This window comes from Neurospora tetraspora, assembly GCF_033439725.1.
Source record: "Neurospora tetraspora strain CBS 560.94 chromosome Unknown B0H65scaffold_6, whole genome shotgun sequence".
NCBI lineage: Eukaryota > Fungi > Ascomycota > Sordariomycetes > Sordariales > Sordariaceae > Neurospora > Neurospora tetraspora.
In genome coordinates, this window is record NW_026944388.1 from 3,896,932 (window position 1) to 3,913,694 (window position 16,763).

The 16,763-nt window shown below is 52.2% G+C and overlaps 4 protein-coding genes across 4 annotated transcripts; 3 read left to right on the top strand and 1 right to left on the bottom strand.

Moving 5' to 3' along the window:
• Nucleotides 1-827: 827 nt before the first annotated feature.
• On the top strand, nucleotides 828-1,190 carry B0H65DRAFT_444962 (uncharacterized protein; the record flags this gene model as incomplete). The annotated part of the gene is made up of 1 exon (XM_062825708.1): nucleotides 828-1,190. One exon carries the CDS (start codon nucleotides 828-830, stop codon nucleotides 1,188-1,190), a length of 363 nt encoding a protein of 120 aa, XP_062679980.1.
• A 3,041-nt stretch (nucleotides 1,191-4,231) lies between these two features.
• Nucleotides 4,232-5,985, bottom strand: B0H65DRAFT_551433 (uncharacterized protein; the record flags this gene model as incomplete). The annotated part of the gene is made up of 3 exons (XM_062829808.1): nucleotides 4,232-5,426; nucleotides 5,510-5,728; nucleotides 5,801-5,985. 3 exons carry the CDS (start codon nucleotides 5,983-5,985, stop codon nucleotides 4,232-4,234), a joined length of 1,599 nt encoding a protein of 532 aa, XP_062679981.1.
• A 3,009-nt stretch (nucleotides 5,986-8,994) lies between these two features.
• Nucleotides 8,995-11,646, top strand: B0H65DRAFT_279624 (WD40-repeat-containing domain protein). The gene is made up of 2 exons (XM_062822860.1): nucleotides 8,995-10,272; nucleotides 10,326-11,646. Exons 1-2 carry the CDS (start codon nucleotides 9,095-9,097, stop codon nucleotides 11,407-11,409), a joined length of 2,262 nt encoding a protein of 753 aa, XP_062679982.1. The 5' UTR covers nucleotides 8,995-9,094; the 3' UTR covers nucleotides 11,410-11,646.
• Nucleotides 11,647-14,521: 2,875 nt separating this feature from the next.
• B0H65DRAFT_511062 (uncharacterized protein) lies at nucleotides 14,522-16,601 on the top strand (the record flags this gene model as incomplete). The annotated part of the gene is made up of 3 exons (XM_062828452.1): nucleotides 14,522-14,567; nucleotides 15,494-15,922; nucleotides 16,090-16,601. The coding sequence occupies 3 exons, from the start codon at nucleotides 14,522-14,524 to the stop codon at nucleotides 16,599-16,601; spliced, it is 987 nt and encodes a 328-aa protein (XP_062679983.1).
• Nucleotides 16,602-16,763: the final 162 nt, after the last annotated feature.

Sequence of the window (16,763 nt, forward strand, 5' to 3'; positions counted from 1 at the left end):
TTTCCGACCTGGACTGTCTGATTAGGGTGCCGGGTAAAAAGTAAATCAGATACAGCGGTGAGTCAACAAAGAAGCGAGCGAGTTGGTTATGTGCAAGAAAGGTGGGTTGTTGGAGTGGTGGTTCAGTTCACCAACTTTCACTTTTGGTGTTTCGATGATGTGAAAGGAGAAGTGTCGTCGGGTTGCAAATGATGAACAAATTGGGCAAGCCGCGGTGCATTGGTCAACCCACTTTGAGCGTTGGTCACTGCGTCAAATCGAAAAGCCAATGATCGTCGAAACACTTCTTGGCAGGCAGCTGGCTCGTGCACTCTCATGTTTCACGGTTCCTGGCGGGCTCTTTTCCTGTTTAGGTTTAGCCTGAGCTAAGGTACGTAATTTTATTGCGGGGTTCCAAAAAGTTCCCCTTTTTTGGGCGCTTCGAATTTCCACTTTGAATTCTCATTCAAGCTGACCTAACTTGCAAGTCAACTCCACCATTTTGATGCATTTTAGATTCGACCTCTCAACACCAAATCTCTTTGTCGAGGAGATAGAGATCACATCAATCACAAACTTTCTTTCCCTCATTTCTTCGGTTGTCATCACCTCTCTTGTTTCGCCCCCGCAATTCGATGCGCATGGACACACACATCAGTGCACAATGATCAGCTGCCACAAAAGAGCTCGGCTGTTAAGTCCAACTTGACTCGTTCTCGCCTGTCCATGGATTTGTTTCAAACAAAGGTCCCTGCCTCGCTTCCAACTTTCTAGACGTACAAAGGCCAGTCGTCGACCTCCTGTTCAGTGATCATCAGCGCCTGATTGGGTTGGTCCGCGCGTTTGAGATGTCGTTCCTTGCAGCCCCTGATCCCCTTTTGGCTGGCTGCCCGTTCCTGTGCCCCTGTCACGGCCAACAGCTCAACCAGAATCCCCGCGCCAATCGTTTCTCTTGTTTCCACCGTTGCCGCGCCATCTGCGCAATCCCCACAAATCCACAATGCGATGCCATGCGATGCCCTGTGCCAAGTAAAACGATTCCCAAAGAACCTCCCCTGGCCCCCGAGCCTCACCACCAACAGACAAACTCGCGATACCAACCTGCCGAGCACCGTTACCGGTGTAACACCAAGTCCCGTCTTGGGATCTGGTTCCTGGTGTTCCCCTTCCTTGAACATGCCCCTGGCGCAATCCTTCGACTTCCATCATGAGCACCTGTTGACCTCCGGGTTAATATCCAGACCCCAAGCAGAGGACTTTCGGAGAAACAAAACATCTTGTTTGCTAGTCAGGCTGAGTCTGTCTCGCGGCTATTACATGGGGCCATGGGGGCCGCAGCTGTCGTCCGTCAGACTCGGATATATGACTGCGACATTCTATCTTATAACGCACCGCTTTGTTCCCCTCGGTCCTTGTTCACTGCCCACCAACATGGCCATACTCGGTTAAAGACCCCATTTGCATGTTTGTCTTTTTGGGGAACCCCAAGTGCTACCTTCTCCTCTGTTGGTATCACCGGGGTACCACCCTGCAATTTCAAACCGCGATCACCAATTCCCACTCACAGTGTCAGCAACCTCTAGATGGCAAGACATTACTGCGTGATGACTTGGCCCGTCGCCGGTTCCCACTGCGGGACGATTCTCGACCTCTTCCCGTTTGGTAACTACCCTTTTCTGCCTTCCAGATTCGCCGGTTCGGCTATGTTGTGCTCGACAACACATGGCGGCACCAAACGCTGGTTGAAGAGTCACAAAAGATGATCAGAAGGGGGATAACCAAGGCAACCAAAGTAACCAACAACCCCTTTCACGGCCTTCATCGGAGAATCATGTCCATCATTCATGCATGACATGTAAAAATGCACTCTATCTCGCCATGTGGCGTGCTCACGTTCGAATCAACGCCCCCTCATGGCTCGTTTACACGACAGGCCAATACTTGTTTCTTTCCGTTCACCACATTCTGCGTACCTGCTCCGCTCAAGCTGGAATCTAGACCTTAATTGCTGATCTTATACCCAGGTACCAACTCAACTTCATTGGTGAGGCAGCTCGGTATGATGTCGAGCTAACAATCTGTTGGTTAAGGCACGGCAGATTGGCCAATATGTCGTTACTGCTATAATGTGGCGAACGTGCCGTGGAAGGCGGTTCATGCTTCAACACGGCACGGAGGACGGTAGTCCCCCTCCGATAGGCTTTTGTCGTGGCCCGTTGCACCGCTTTCCAAGTCCGGGCGGGGAAGTCTCTGTTCCGGATGGTGATGACGGGGAAAATCTCTGGTTTCGGCAGTGCTCCGTTTCTCTTTTTTGCCTTTGACGCTGCACATCGTCGTCACACTTCATGCCTGTCCCTTGCTTCCTTACTCGTTTTCTGAGAATGGAGTCAAACTCGGTTCATCCCATTACCTTCTCCAGATTTGAGATCTCAGTGGCGTTCTGATAAGCTGTCAGGATTCTGGCCGTTGTCAAAAATGCGAAGACAACAGGGATTTCGAGTGCCCTGCCTCATACTCAGCAGAAATATGATACACTGATCGCATCCCACGACTATCACAACTCTCACCGCACACCGAATCAATAACTGACGTTCCCGTTGTCGTATCGGTTGCTCATGCACAACCACTCGGCCCCAGTATTCCACCAAAATCTTATGCTATCATTCTCATTGCTTTCTTCTGAGCTTCCCCCCCATATCTCCTTTGAAGAGTACATGCCCCTCTTAATGTCACCAAAAAGCAATCTATCCCCGACACCGAAACCCCCATCACTCCTCAATCACTCTTCATCTCCTGATTATACTATCCAATCCCCGGCTTGCCCTCTTTCCAAGGTGCGCCTGACCCCAAAGTTGTGTGCCGTTCACAGGCTAGACGGGATCGTGAAACACTGAACGCCCAATCCTACCTGTCCTCGAGTACACATGAGGAAACCACATTACCATTTCTTGACATCCATCAGTCATATCACTACGTCCTACTGCAGAGTGTCTGGTGTCCTAGACCCCACACGTGCCTGGCAGTTCCCGAGTCCTGACCAGAATATGTCAGGCACAAAAGGCGCAAGAGGCACAGAGCACGTACGAATCAGAGTCCACCCTGGAGAGACTCGGACCAGACTCGGCGGGTGTGCATTCAACCTGGGGTCCTGGGCTCAGATCTGGACTCGGAATCTGAAACGTGAAACAACCGCCAGGGAGATTAGATAGGCTCAGGACTAGGTAGCAACGGGAGCTCAGAGCTTCAGGATGATGGTAATTGACGGCGAGTTGGCTCGGGAACTAAATGTTCTTGCGGCGCCGCGTCCGCATGTGCCAGACTCCGACTCCCTCTCAAATACCCCGAATACTGTGTGTTTTTCAGATTCATTTCGCCAGAGATAAGAGAAGATGAGACGGGTTGCTCTCTGCTGAAGAGGTCATGTAGGTAGGTATCCTTGGTAGAATCCGTTGGCTCTTATTATGGAGGCGATGGTTTCTTTGACTGCGGTCAACTGAAGCAGCCCAAACATTGGATGATTGAGCAATACGTTGAGAAGTGGCTCTCCAGGTCCTCAAGGATTGAAATATGTACGGAATGATAGCTCAACAAATTATCCGTCAATAAAAAGGAGTGTACATGCCGTGTATGGTCATCACTAGTTTTGTTTCCCAGCTGGCAAGTTCGATCCTGCGAACGAAGGTCTGGATTCGACTTTCCAAATGCCACGATCACACACACACCCAGGAGCCATGAACCGAGACCACGAGACAAATCACCAGTGGCTCCGACCTATATTTGTATTGCCACACAAGCGAAAGTAAGCAGACTCAAACCGAGCACACCTCAATGAATTGGCAACATTTCTCGCAACCCAAACCTCACTCATCTTGCTCTCAATCTCGTCGGTCTCAACCCTATCAAAGTAGGTTCCTTGGGATAGATTCCTTCTTTTCTATCGTTGACTTTCCTTCCTCATTGTTTGCTCTTTCCTTTCCTGCCCTTTCCTTCCCCCCCTTTTTCTTTGCCACCCGTTCCTTTTCCACCCGTTTCTTTTCCACCCGTTTCTTTTCCACCCTTCAAGTTTTCTCTTCCACCCTCCATACTAACCCAATGCTTTGCGTTTTCTTGTCATTATATTACTTGTTCCCTTGCCTGTACGGCCCGCATGACTTCCTGCAGAGAGGGATGAACGGTAACGATGCCGCGAAGGCCTTCATGAACCGCGGAGAAAGTTCCTCGAAGTACTCGTCCCTCCCATATGGATTCAAGGTCAATCAGAAGCTTTATGCCCGTTTGTCGAATAAGTGTCGAGGTGGTCTTTTGCGAACAGATCGCTTAGATACGGATAGAAGTTGTGCCTTGTCCATGGTCCAGGATTCCAATCTGAATTGTCTAGGCCTACCCTGATCCCTTTCAACCATGGCGTAGTATCCCTACTGGCCACGGCTGCTGTCAGACCTTCTAGTTGTGGCCGGAGCTGAACCTCTCTGATGTCGATTTGCGTGATGTCCAGCGACTCCAGACGTGGACATCCTTTGACCAGTCTGACAAACTGTTCTTTGATAAATCGTTCTGGTGCCCGCTGTAAGGCACTGTGACAGATCCGCAAGACCTTGAGGTTTGGGAAATAACCAATAGTCTGAATGAGGTAGTCGTTAACGCCCATGTTGTTTGGTTCATTATTGAAGAGGGTGTCGATCAGTGGCACATACTCTATGGACAATGCTTTGAGTTGCTGTGAAACAGGTCTCAAAGTGAACAGGATCCGCGCGGGGCCAAGAAAGGGGAAGTCGAACGGCCTCGCTCTCCCGATTGTTGGGCTGGCTTCAGATGTAAACACGAAGCGTTCCAACCTGGGGCAAGCCCTGATAATCTTGAGTAGATCCCCTGGCCTCAAGAAAGCGCAATAATGAAGCTCCAGTGAGCTGAGGTTCTCTAGTGGATGAATGGAAACTGTTGCCTTGTCACTGCTCGAAAATGCTGTGAGGGTCAAGTGTCGGAGGTTGGGGGCGCGATTGACGAAGGAGACAACCTCCTCGATTGGAGTAAGTAAATATATGAACAGTTCAACCTCTCTCAGGCTCCGAGGTGGCACATATGTTGATGCTTCCAAGTTCGCGGCTTCCAAGTTTGGAAACGCAACAGACTTGGGGACCGTATCCCTCCACAAGAATTGCTGCTTGCGAAAGATAGTCAAGTGATCGAGCCGTCTTAGGTTGCGGCAGTGACAGACCATCACCACCGGGATGAGGTCGGTCAACACGTTCAAGACGTCCAAGAACCACGAGTCCTTGTGTGCCATCTTGCTCAAGAATGGGATGTACTTGTTGATCAAGTTCATCAGCGTCGAGTACGACTGCAGTTCTTGCGCCGACATGGACAAAGGGTACCGCTCAAGATCACAGCGATCCAAGAACGTTCTCAAACTGTCCTCAACTTTGGTGTTCTCAACTTTGGTTTGAGGACTTGCTCCAGAATATCCAGTTAGTACACTGTACACTTCCAACTTACTCATCAAGGTGTATCGGGCCATGGAGGAGGGACTCACGCTCGATAAACCCGAACCAGGTCAGCGAGCCCGTTCTCTTCGGCAAGTATACGAATAAAACTGTACACCCCCTGAATATCTCTGTTGAGGCAATTCCCTTGAAGCAGAAACGGCTCCTCGTAAAGGAAGGGTTTGACGATCTCGTTGAGGCGACGACAAGTACGAGAAAGTCCGGCCAAAGCATTGATTGCCTCGTTCATGGGGGTATTATAACTGTTGCTATTATAACTCGTCATCAGCCACACCCGAAACTATCCCAAGTTTTTGAAGGCAGCCAGTCAGTCAACTTACTTCCGTTCGCTCATCGACCTGGTAGGAGGCTGGTCATCTGGCCCCTTGGCGTCGAGGTGGAGCTGCTCGACAATCAAGAGGAGGATCTCGGTGGGAAGGGCGGAGAAGGAAGGAGAAGGAGGGGGAGGAAGGTTCGCGTGTGTGCCGGCTAGATCCATGATGGGATCGGTAGGTTTTGGCTTCATCTTGGTTGCGGAGTGGATATTTGGCTTTGGCCTGGCGTGAACTGGGGCCAAAATACCCCCAGAGGGCGCTTTTGGCTGCGATCGAGGTGGTCAGCTGCCTTGGTGCTGTTCTTGTTCCTCTTCGGTAGCTCGGACTCAGCTTGGTTGCAGTCTACAATCCCAAGCTCGGCCAGGAGCGAAAGGGAGTGGAATTTTATACCCCTACATAATGCCGGTGTTGAGGCTCAACGCCATCGCCATCTCCAGGGAAGGTATGGGTCGTGTATCACTTCCAATGCAGTTGTTCTCTTCACTTTACAGACGAGACACTCACGGATGACGAGCTTGGACTGGACCGTACGGAGGTGAGCGGAAGACACCTACTCAGTCGCGGTTTCTACTCCTGGTCTGACACTGACGTCTGTCCGGGCCCTCGAAACCGGGATCATTGAGTGTGTGTAACACGGAAGTGCTCGCTGCGTGGTATTGAGAGCCGGACGCCGACTCATCAACTGCTGGCATCTGCGAGTGAGTGACTGCCATCTGGACGCACTCGCATGTCTGCGTTTGTTTGACAGCGAGGTCAAGAAAGGGTGAAGGTGTTGGTTTGGTGAACAAGGTAACGACTTTATAATTGAGATTATCACGATTAGTATATCGCAAGGGGGACATCACGCCGAACCGAAATCCTGAATCCAAGGCCCGATCCGGGTCAATTCGTTACGCCGGATCTGGAATGCCCGGGACCCACTTTATCGGCCATGCCGAAATGCCAAGACCCGGACCCGGCTCGGGCCCGGCACTGGAGGGCGGGTCCGGCCAAGCAATACCTAACCCAAATCGTCAGTGTAACCATCAAATCTTATTGGTCATTATCTCTAAAACAAGCTCATTTCCTCAACACCCACTCATCTTCGTCCCCATCATCTGTGAGATCATCTTGTCCCTGAGGTAATCAGGGTAATCAATCCGACCATCCACCAAACAAACAGCGTCCCGAAAACCAGACTCCCCGAAAACCAGACTCCCCGAAAAACACAGATCGAATCGCAAATCATTGCCCAGCCCAGCCACACAGCTGAGCCAGCCATTCACAGCTTATGTGAGCGCTACCTTAATCCAGTGCACGTGGATGTCATTCGTCAACGAACGCCGCCGGAAAGAGTTTCGTTGTCAGCCGCAACTGAAATTGTCCATTGGCAATTTTCGTCGAGTTGGAAGCGCAGGCAGGTCGGATGGTGAGAGAAGTATGATTCGCCTCACTTGAGTGGAATGAAGTGCGTGAAGCGGTTAACCTTCCGGTCAAGCAGACAGACTCTCAGACCGAGGATGAAATGCAAAATTCTTTGATCAATGACCTCGTTGGCCACCTCCCATCCTTCCCATCTGTCTAAAACAAAGAATTCATATTCGCTACCAAATGAAAGGAATTTGCCACCCAGATCCCGCCAACACGATCGATCGCGGACCCGACGACAACCCCTGTGGCTGTCAAATATAGTTGAATGTACAGTGTGTAAAAGATACCCCGGATTTTGAGGAAAGGCAATTTCATTGCCAGTTGCGACATCGATCATTTCTCCGCAATCGCCCAAACGGTGTTTGAGGTTCAGTTCTCCACGGTGTGGTTTGATCACTAATGTTCATTCTCAACCCTTCCATTTCGACTTCTCGGTGCCTTTGGTCGTTGTCCGGCTAGGTATGGTTATGGTTACATCCCACCGCCGAACGACACAAAGGGACGCACTACTGCTGCACCCACTGTAGAGGTGCAGAGAGGCGGTGGTCGGTGCCGTGGAAGCGTGGTGATCATTGCGTTCAGTGACCTGGCGTGCCTGGCGCTGGCCCAGACCGCCTTTGACGACTTGGCAAATCTCGAGATGTCCGACACGAAACAAAGAGTTTGCACATGTTGAGAAGCCCATATTTTCATATGTGTTCAGTGACATGAAGATAATTCTTGTCAAGACCGTTGAGGTGTCATTGTTGTCGTCGTCGTAGTGATTACATGATGCTGCAAAACCCGACCCTGAATTCCCTTGTCCCTTCCCTGATCCACCGCTCCCGCCCGGGCCCCTTGCCCTGTGGAGGCTGGGGAATGGTTGTTGCCCAGTGCCCGCTGTTGTGCAGCCTTTGTCCCACTTGGAAGGTGGAATTACAGGGGATGGAAACAGCGACATGTCCACGGGCATGGAAGTCACTTTTTTGGTGGGAAGGCTGGGAATGCCTGCGTTATGCAGCAGCAACCGGACAAGTCTTTCTTTCTTTCTTCAACAGTCGCTTCATTGTTTACCTTTTCCCCTCCCTCCACACCAGTGGCTTCCTCCTCCTTCCCACCGCCCTTTTTGATCATCCATCATCTTGCTTTGGGGTTTGGCCTCTTTTTCTGCAATTCAGGATCGATAACACGCTCGAATATTCAACGAAGGGTACCTCTACTCCGACTCCGACAACGAGACACACAGACTCGACCAAATCCCTTTCTTGCTTGCGCCTTCCTGCCGTCCGAATCCTCAACATCGATTCGCTCCCTCGTCCGACACCGTCGCCTGCTTTTTTCTTCAGCCGCTCCACCACTCTTCTAGACTTCTCCCGCTTCGGGGGCTGATGCGCATCAGTGCCATCCCACCTCTCTAGTACCTGTCCAGGTCCCCATCCAGTCCGCTTCTCTGCCTTCTTCCAACCACCGTCGAGACTACGACCGCCCTTGATCTCCGATCCAGGTCGAACCCGGCTCTCCCTCCCGTTCAGACCATTCCGCCACTGGCAGCCCTCGATCAGGTCGCCAATCTTCCCAGGGATTCCCACTCACGGTCTGCAGAAAACCTCGCAGTCTAGACAGTCCCGATACACTCGTGCAGACCTCACAGACTGCCGCAAGGGGAAAAGTCCAACCTCCTGTCTGACCAGAGGTGGACTCGCCAAACATACATATGGGTCAATGACATCAGAAGCCCAACACTCTTTCTACGCTACTAGAACTCGATTGCTTTAACTCGATCGCTCCTCCGCCATTCCACCCTCCTTCGTTCCCCGTCCCCGTCCCATCCGGCGCAATCCTTTCGGCGCTCCTCCTACTCCAGCGCACCTTTGTCGGCCATCACCACTTACCCGAATCCGACCCTCAACAATGGCGACACACGCTCGCGCAACCGCCTCGATGGAGGAAGCCCAGTCTCCTCGCGCCGCCGAGTCCTCGACCAAGACAAACCGTCGCCGCGGCCACAGTCTCAGCGTGTCACCACTTTGGCACAACGCAAAGTCGACGACAGACAATCATGGTCCAAGAGACTCGACCCTCCAGCACAGCATCTTTGGACAAAACCATGGCCCGTTCCGCAGTCACCGCCAGAACAGCGCCGCGAGCGACGATTCCGTCCCCGCCCATCACAAACAGGGTCACAAGTTGAAGGGCATGCTGCGTCGAGCCTCTGTCTCCTTCCGTTCGGGTGTGAAGGGTATCGTCAATAGGAGGACCTCCGTTCCGGATACCCCGACCTTCGATCAGGATGTCGGTGCCGGTCCTTCTCAGTCTGCTCAGGCACGTCCCACTACTGCGCATTTGACCTGGAACAAGCTGCGCCAAGCCACGAGCTTCCACCGCCATTCTCGCAGGGTGTCCGCCCACCACGGCGAATACCCCTTCGGTTTCAACGCCCTCGAGTCACCGCCCCTTCCTGTCCCTGGTTCCGGCGAGCAGCCTCCCATCATTCCCCGTAATACCGGTGCTGCAGCAAGACAGGCCGCTGCGAGCGCAGGTCACGGCTTCGAGATGATCAACATCCCTGCGCCCCGACCATGGGCAAATGACGGCATGGACGACTACGAGAGTGGAATTGGTATTGCGGTAACGAGAGGTGGATCGTCCGAGTCCGACGTCTTCATGGATGGCGTTGACTCCGATGTCGACATTGAGCTGAATAGCCCCTCTCCTAACGACGAGGTGGATATCATCAAGGTTGACTTCATCTCTCAGCTTCCCCTCGAACTTGGCATCCACATCCTGGGACAATTGGACGCGACATCGCTGGCTTCTGCCTCCCTCGTTAGTAGGTCTTGGAACCGTGCTGCTAGGAACCAGCACATCTGGCGCGAGTCTTTCCTCCGCGAGAAGACCACCACCTATGCCACGAGCGGAGCCGTCAAGCCGGGAACTGGTCTTGGTGTGCCAGCTATTCGCCCTGGAAACGACTGGAAGGAGATCTACAGGGTCAGAGAGGAACTTGACAAGAGATGGAAGGAGGGCAAGGCTCGCCCTATTTACCTTCACGGCCATACGGATAGTATCTACTGCTTGCAGTTTGACGAGTACGTCCCAGATTCGCTCCCTCGAAGTCAGCTTATATGCTAACGTGATATAGACACAAGATCATTACCGGTTCCCGCGACAAGACCATCCGCGTCTGGGACATGAAGACCTACTCCTGCAAGCTCGTCCTGGGTCCGCCCGAGATCATCAACGACTCCGACTTGTCCCTTCTCCACGACGAAGCCGGCAATGCCATCCACCACGCGACCCTTCCCGAACTCGAACCCCACCCCTCAGCCAACGGTCAACTCCAAACCCCCGCTCGCAGCCACTTCTCCTCCCCGGCCCTCATCTCACCCCCCATCTTCCACCGGGCCTCCATCCTCTGCCTCCAATACGACGACGAGATCCTCGTTACCGGCTCCTCCGACGCCACCTGCATCGTCTACGACATTGCCTCCGGCTACCAACCCGTCCGCCAACTCCGGCACCACTCCGCCGCCGTCCTCGACCTCGTTTTCGACGACAAGCACATCGTTACCTGCTCTAAGGACGTGTCCATCTGCGTCTGGGACCGCGCCACGGGCGCCCTGCTCAAGCAACTCCGCGGCCACACCGGCCCCGTCAACGCCGTGCAAATGCGCGGCAACACCATCGTCTCCTGCTCCGGCGACTTCCGCGTTAAGCTCTGGAACATCGAAACCGGCAAGCAGATCCGCGAGTTCCTGGGCCACACCAAGGGTCTCGCCTGCAGCCAGTTCTCCGAAGACGGCCGCTATGTGGCGTCCGCGGGCAATGATCGCGTCATTCGCATCTGGGACGCCAACACGGGCGAGTGCGTGCGCGAAATGAAGGCGCATGGCGACTTGGTCAGGAGTCTGCATGTTGACAGCGTGTCGGGCAGGCTGATTTCCGGTAGCTATGATACCGATATCAAGGTGTGGGATATGGACACCGGTGCCCAGCTGCTCGATTTCCCCCAGTGGCATAATAGTTGGGTATTATCCGCCAAGAGCGATTACAGACGCATTGTCAGCTCGGGACAGGATCCAAAGATTTTGATTATGGATTTTGGTGCGGATGTCAAGGGGATCGAGATGTTGGAGACTGCTGGTCCTCAGATCCACCCGCCGCGGCAGCAACAGCAGCAGCAGGTTGTTGTGCCCTCGGAGCAAGGGCAGGGTGGGTACTTTTGATGAGGTCTGATATGGTTTGACGAGATAAGACGAGACGAGATGAGATGCGTGAATGATCATGGATGGCGTTTTTGGGATACGGGATACGGGAATCGTCTGGATTGGACTGGACTGGTTGGATCACCCAAAGACGGGATAACGGGATATAGACAGTGATTTTGGGTTTTGTTATAAGTAAACTGGCCCCTTGATAAAATGAGCCGGGGTAATTCTTAATATGGGTGCTCCTCTAAGGTTGTCGTTGACAGGACTCCAGATCGCTGGTCGAGGATTGTTCTGCGTCAACGACCCGAAGGGTTAGCTGCTTTCCACTTCTTTCTGTCATTCTTCTTCTCTGGATCTGGATTTTTACAAATAGATAGATTACTAGTTAACTGGGATAGCTTAGTGGGATAACATGGGACGTTTACTTTGCTTTGCTGGCTGGAGTATACTACGCTTGGGTAGGCAACCTGCTCGGATTTTGGAAGCTACATGGAGCAAGGAGCAGGGGAAACCCAAAGATGGGGAACCGACCGTCATGGTGATTCATGGATGGATGGAGGAATATGCGCTTTAGACCGGGCTTTTACCATGCCCTACAAGGCGTTTGAGTTACACAGAATAGATAGATTGCTCTTCCTTCTCTTGAAGTAAATAATGGAGGTGCTTGTCAGAGAAACCTGCAGAGTATTTCTTCAACATCCATGCCTGACTCATCCGCTTAACGTGACGGAGAGCTGAGTGCTTCATGGCCGTCGTATCACTTAGAGTGATGGCCGTTTCTGTGACAGTGACTGCCTACCTACATCAGAGGTAGTGCCTGGTACCTCCGATTATCGATTCTCTCCTTCGTGCCTTCCTTTATATTTCCTCAAAACTTGAACGTAAAATTAGTCTCTTGAAAAAGATCTGAATCACAGACATGGAACAGCCCGAGCATGGTTGAGTGATGAGCCGGGCGACGAGCTGAACGAATATACATACACCCGAGATCCATAGCATAGAAGATCAGATCGGTTACTCCTTTCTTCTTGTTACTCATCGAACCCCTCTTTCCTGCAACGTCTATTTCAAAGCCACTTGAAACTCTACCTACCTCCCATCAACGCAACCATCCAATATTTTCTTCCTTTAGCTGATAGACCATGTAGGTACTAACGAGTGAGAGTCGCGGTACAGCAAGGCTGGTTAGGTATATCGGATCATGGGTGATTCGAAAGCAATGCGGCGAAAGAGGCCATGGTGGCTTTTATAGTCCATCCAGATCCTACATAGAAGCAGGGAATGACTAGAAGCATAATGGTATGAGGATGAGAGTGAGGATGATGATGATGATGATGATGATGATGATGATGACCTTGTGAGGATGGATCACGTAAACGCCGGACATCAGGCCTTGAAATGACATCGTGCTGGCACGGCAGTCACGCAGCGATAGCAAAATGGTCCGTCGCAGGAGATGGATTACTAGGTAAGTACGGTGAAGGACGATGACTCGAGCACAGGACAATGTGAAGGAAGAGGAGTCGAGAGAGCTCCACAAAGATAAGGTACCTACATCTAGCCGGGGGGGAGGGACGACCGGCAAGCAAACGGGCCCTTGGCGGGTTCTCCAGAGGTCGTGACGTGAAGAGTACCTACCTAGGTACCTAGCCAGGTAATCTGGAAGGAAGGGGTTACCTACCTCGTTCCTTCTTCTCTCTTGTTAAAGAAAAGCGAAGGCAGAGATTTTTCTACTCACTTTATAGGTCCCCCGCCCCTCCATTGTCCCTCGTCCACTTGCGCGCGCTGCAAGTTTACTTTTCTCTCTCTCGCTTCTTCTTCCTCTTCTTTTTCTTCTTTTCGTGCCCAGCTGTTTCCTCGCTCCATCTCTAACTCCTTCCGCACCTTTATCCATCCCAAGTTCCTACAACCACCGGTCCAGGTGCGTTTGCTTCGAGGCACTTCAAGGTATGGCTCCGGTCCGACGAGTCTTGGCACTTCGACGTTGTTGATAAAAATGGGTCTGGTACGGTCTGGTACGGTCCGGTACGGTCCGGTCCCCACCACCCCGACGCCGTGCCGACGCCGTGACTACCTTAACTCATTTGGATCAGGTCTCAGAACCCGGACTTCTGCTCAGGTGACGTTAATTCTCGCATCCCACTCTCCATTGATATACTTGCCTTTTCCAAAGACTTCGTTCCCACGTGTTCATTCACTATGCCCAACTCTGAATAACCCAGACTCAATACTATTCCCATCAAACAAAACCAACAGAAACGTTTCAAGATGGATGGCAGTCACTCACTCACTCAATCCCACCTACGCTAGATAAAGGCAATCAAGTGAAGTGCATCACTCCAGCCCAACCAACGCACGCTCAGAATCACCGCATCACGAAGGGATTCCCAACTTCAACGTTACACACACACACACAGACACACAGTGAATGATCCGGGCTCCGTTGTCCCTCCCGGCTCTCACGCAGTCACGCAGCATACATGGATGATGGATGATGGATACCAACCGCCCGGATCGGATCTCTTCACCTGCACCTGCACTTCGCTTCACGCCCGTTACTTGCGCGAGTGCCGAGTGCCCTTTCCAGTGACGGACGGGGAACAACCGAACCGACTCAAACCTGAACCTGATGCACGTCTCAAGGCGCTGGTAGAGATGGCGATTGTGATGGCGCTGAAAGCCTGAAAATCGGACTGGTATCACGTACGTAGGGATATAAATCTCCCCTTTTATTTTGCAACTGGCCAGATCCGGACTGGATTCGAGAAAGCAGGAACACCACGGCATTGAGCAGCCTGCCCGATCCAGATCCAGCTACCAACCAGGAACAGAACCCAGACCTTTTCGTTTTTCGACAGGAACTATCGTACCAAGAGACCGTCCCCTTTGGCTTTCTTCGCCCCGTTCGGCGTTCACCTCGCGCCAGTTTTCGCCAAACTCACAAGGCGCAACAAAGGCGTACCTAGGCGGAGGCCCTACTCCTACTCCTCGGTCTCGCACCTGTCATACCGCACGCATATCATGGACCCAGCCACCACACACGACGCAAACCTGCCCCCCGCCCTTCCCACCGAACTTCTCCTCTTGATAATCGAGTGCCTCCAAATCGACGCCAAGGGTCCCGAGAATGAGTGTGCTGTGTACCTCGTTCGCAGGAAGAGAGAGCACCGGAGGTGAGTGACTGCCCCCCGCCCCTTCACCATTCAGGACCTCGGATAATTTTGATTTGTATGTGTGGCTAACGATTCGACTGACTTGCTTGCTGCTGGCTGTACCAGAAAGGTGAAACAAGCAATCGCAGCATTAGGCAATCTCGCGCAAACCAGCCGTCGTTTCTACGGACTTGTGCAGCCCTTGCTTTACGAAGAGCCTTTTGTGCTTGTTGATGATGAGCAAGGCTGCTTTGAGGGAGACAGCAGCGGACTCGGAGTGTATAAATTGATCCGTACACTACTTGGTGAAGAAGAAGAAAAAAACGGGCTGCTGTCTGACCTTGTAACCGTGTATCGAGAATGAGTCAGTCATCTTTTTCCATCTCCCTGCCCTATCGTGTTTTTTTCCTACAACCATTGTTGGAGTGTGTTTGTTAATCTGAGCTGACGTTTTGCGCGCGGCAGACCTCGAGTAGTTCCGCCGTGGGACCTGGGAGAGTTTCTGGGTGAGACGGGATGGCCCAGGTTAGACGGAGTGTCAGAGTTGGAGAAGTCTTTACGGTCGCTGATGAGCAGATATCTGCCCTGGTTGACCAGGAATGCTTATTCTCAACGGCCGGCACCCACGTACAAGCCATACAAAGACTTGGACATATTTCTCGACCTGATCCCCGCAGCGATCCTCTGCCATTGCCGCAACATCCGCCGGCTCGATCGCTTGAACATCGGATCCAGAAGTGGCCGCGGGCCGGACATTCAGTTCATTTGGAAACATCTTGTCGACAGCTCCATCACGTTCCCCAACTTGGAATCCGCGAATCTTGTCACGGCGTATCGGCTTTCTCAAAGCGAAGAAGTTAAGATGTATGAGCTCGATCAAATTCCGATTGTCGAGGCCATTTGTTTTATCAGCCGTGCGCCAAACCTCAAGCACTTGTCCCTCACAGGATTCTCCAGTGAAGACTGGGCCGGTATGACACTAAGAGCTCCCCTTCCACCACTACAGAATCTCAGCTCGCTAGAACTCCATTACTGCGCATGGCTGAATGAAGCTCACCTCCACGACATTATTGACGCTTGCCCCAAATTAGCGACCTTCAAGTTCACATCAGAAGCTAGTCCCACAACTGGTCAGCCGATTCCCACGTCGTCCGGATTTAACTTCGTCGGTCCCGCACTGGTTCTGAACGCTTTGAGGCCACGTTCAAAGACACTCACCGCAATATCGATACGGTATATGCCAGTTCTTGACTTACTCTTCAGGACCCATAGTATCATGGACACCGACAAGAACCTGATCCGAACCCTCGGCCACTTCCCTAATTTGAGGGTCCTGCAAATCTCTCACGATGCTTTACAGTGGACGGATTCTGATGGTCCCGAAGGAGAACAGGAGAACAGCTGGTTAGACTAGTCAGAGGCTGTCCACGTCTGGAGTCACTTGACATCACACAAATCGATATCAGAAAGGCCCGGATCCGGCCACAGTTGGAAGGCCTAACTACAGCCGTGACCTGTATGAATTGTACGCCATTGTTAAAAGGGATCAGGGTATCCATCAACGATAACAATTGGTCTCGACCATGGACGAGGAGAAGCCTGGGCATACATGCGAGTGAGTTATTGGAGAAAGACCACCTCAACATTTACCAGGAAACGGGCATAAAGCTTCTGATCGATTTTGAAGACGCATATGAAAACCTAGGCACTTTCTCTTCCGTTCACGAGGGCCTACGCCACGCCGTTACCCTTCATCCTGGCATAGTCAGGGTCTCGGGTTTGAACTTTGAGCGCGACAATCGAAAGAGGAGATCAGACGATTGTGGCCATCACGAAATCCCTGAAGACGACGTCCCTGAACACACAATTCTGAAGAGTTTTCATTGGCCACGTGGCACAAAGGTGCTGTACGGAGTGCTCGCCGATGGGACGAGTACCGAGTATTACGTCAACGAGAGAAGAAAACTCGTTGTGATGCACCGCGACTACGGCCCTTGGGGTTTTGGGGTGCAGGTCCAAGGACTAGTGTTCGATGGACTGACCGTGGTGGAATAGGACGGCAACACCAGGTGTTCCAGATGACACCAACATAAAGAATGAAACAGAAAACCATCTGCGAAACAGGTCAAGCGACCAGGAAACGTGCAGGGGAACAATACGCAATGGGGTGGAGTTGCGGTACGGGAATTGATGAAGTCCGCGTCAAAAGAAAGAGCA

Coding starts and splice junctions, on each gene's coding strand:
- B0H65DRAFT_279624 (XM_062822860.1), top strand. CDS start 9,095: ATGGCGACACACGCTCGCGCAACCGCCTCGATGGAGGAAGCCCAGTCT. Junction 10,273..10,325: donor TACTGCTTGCAGTTTGACGA/GTACGTCCCAGA, acceptor AACGTGATATAG/ACACAAGATCATTACCGGTT.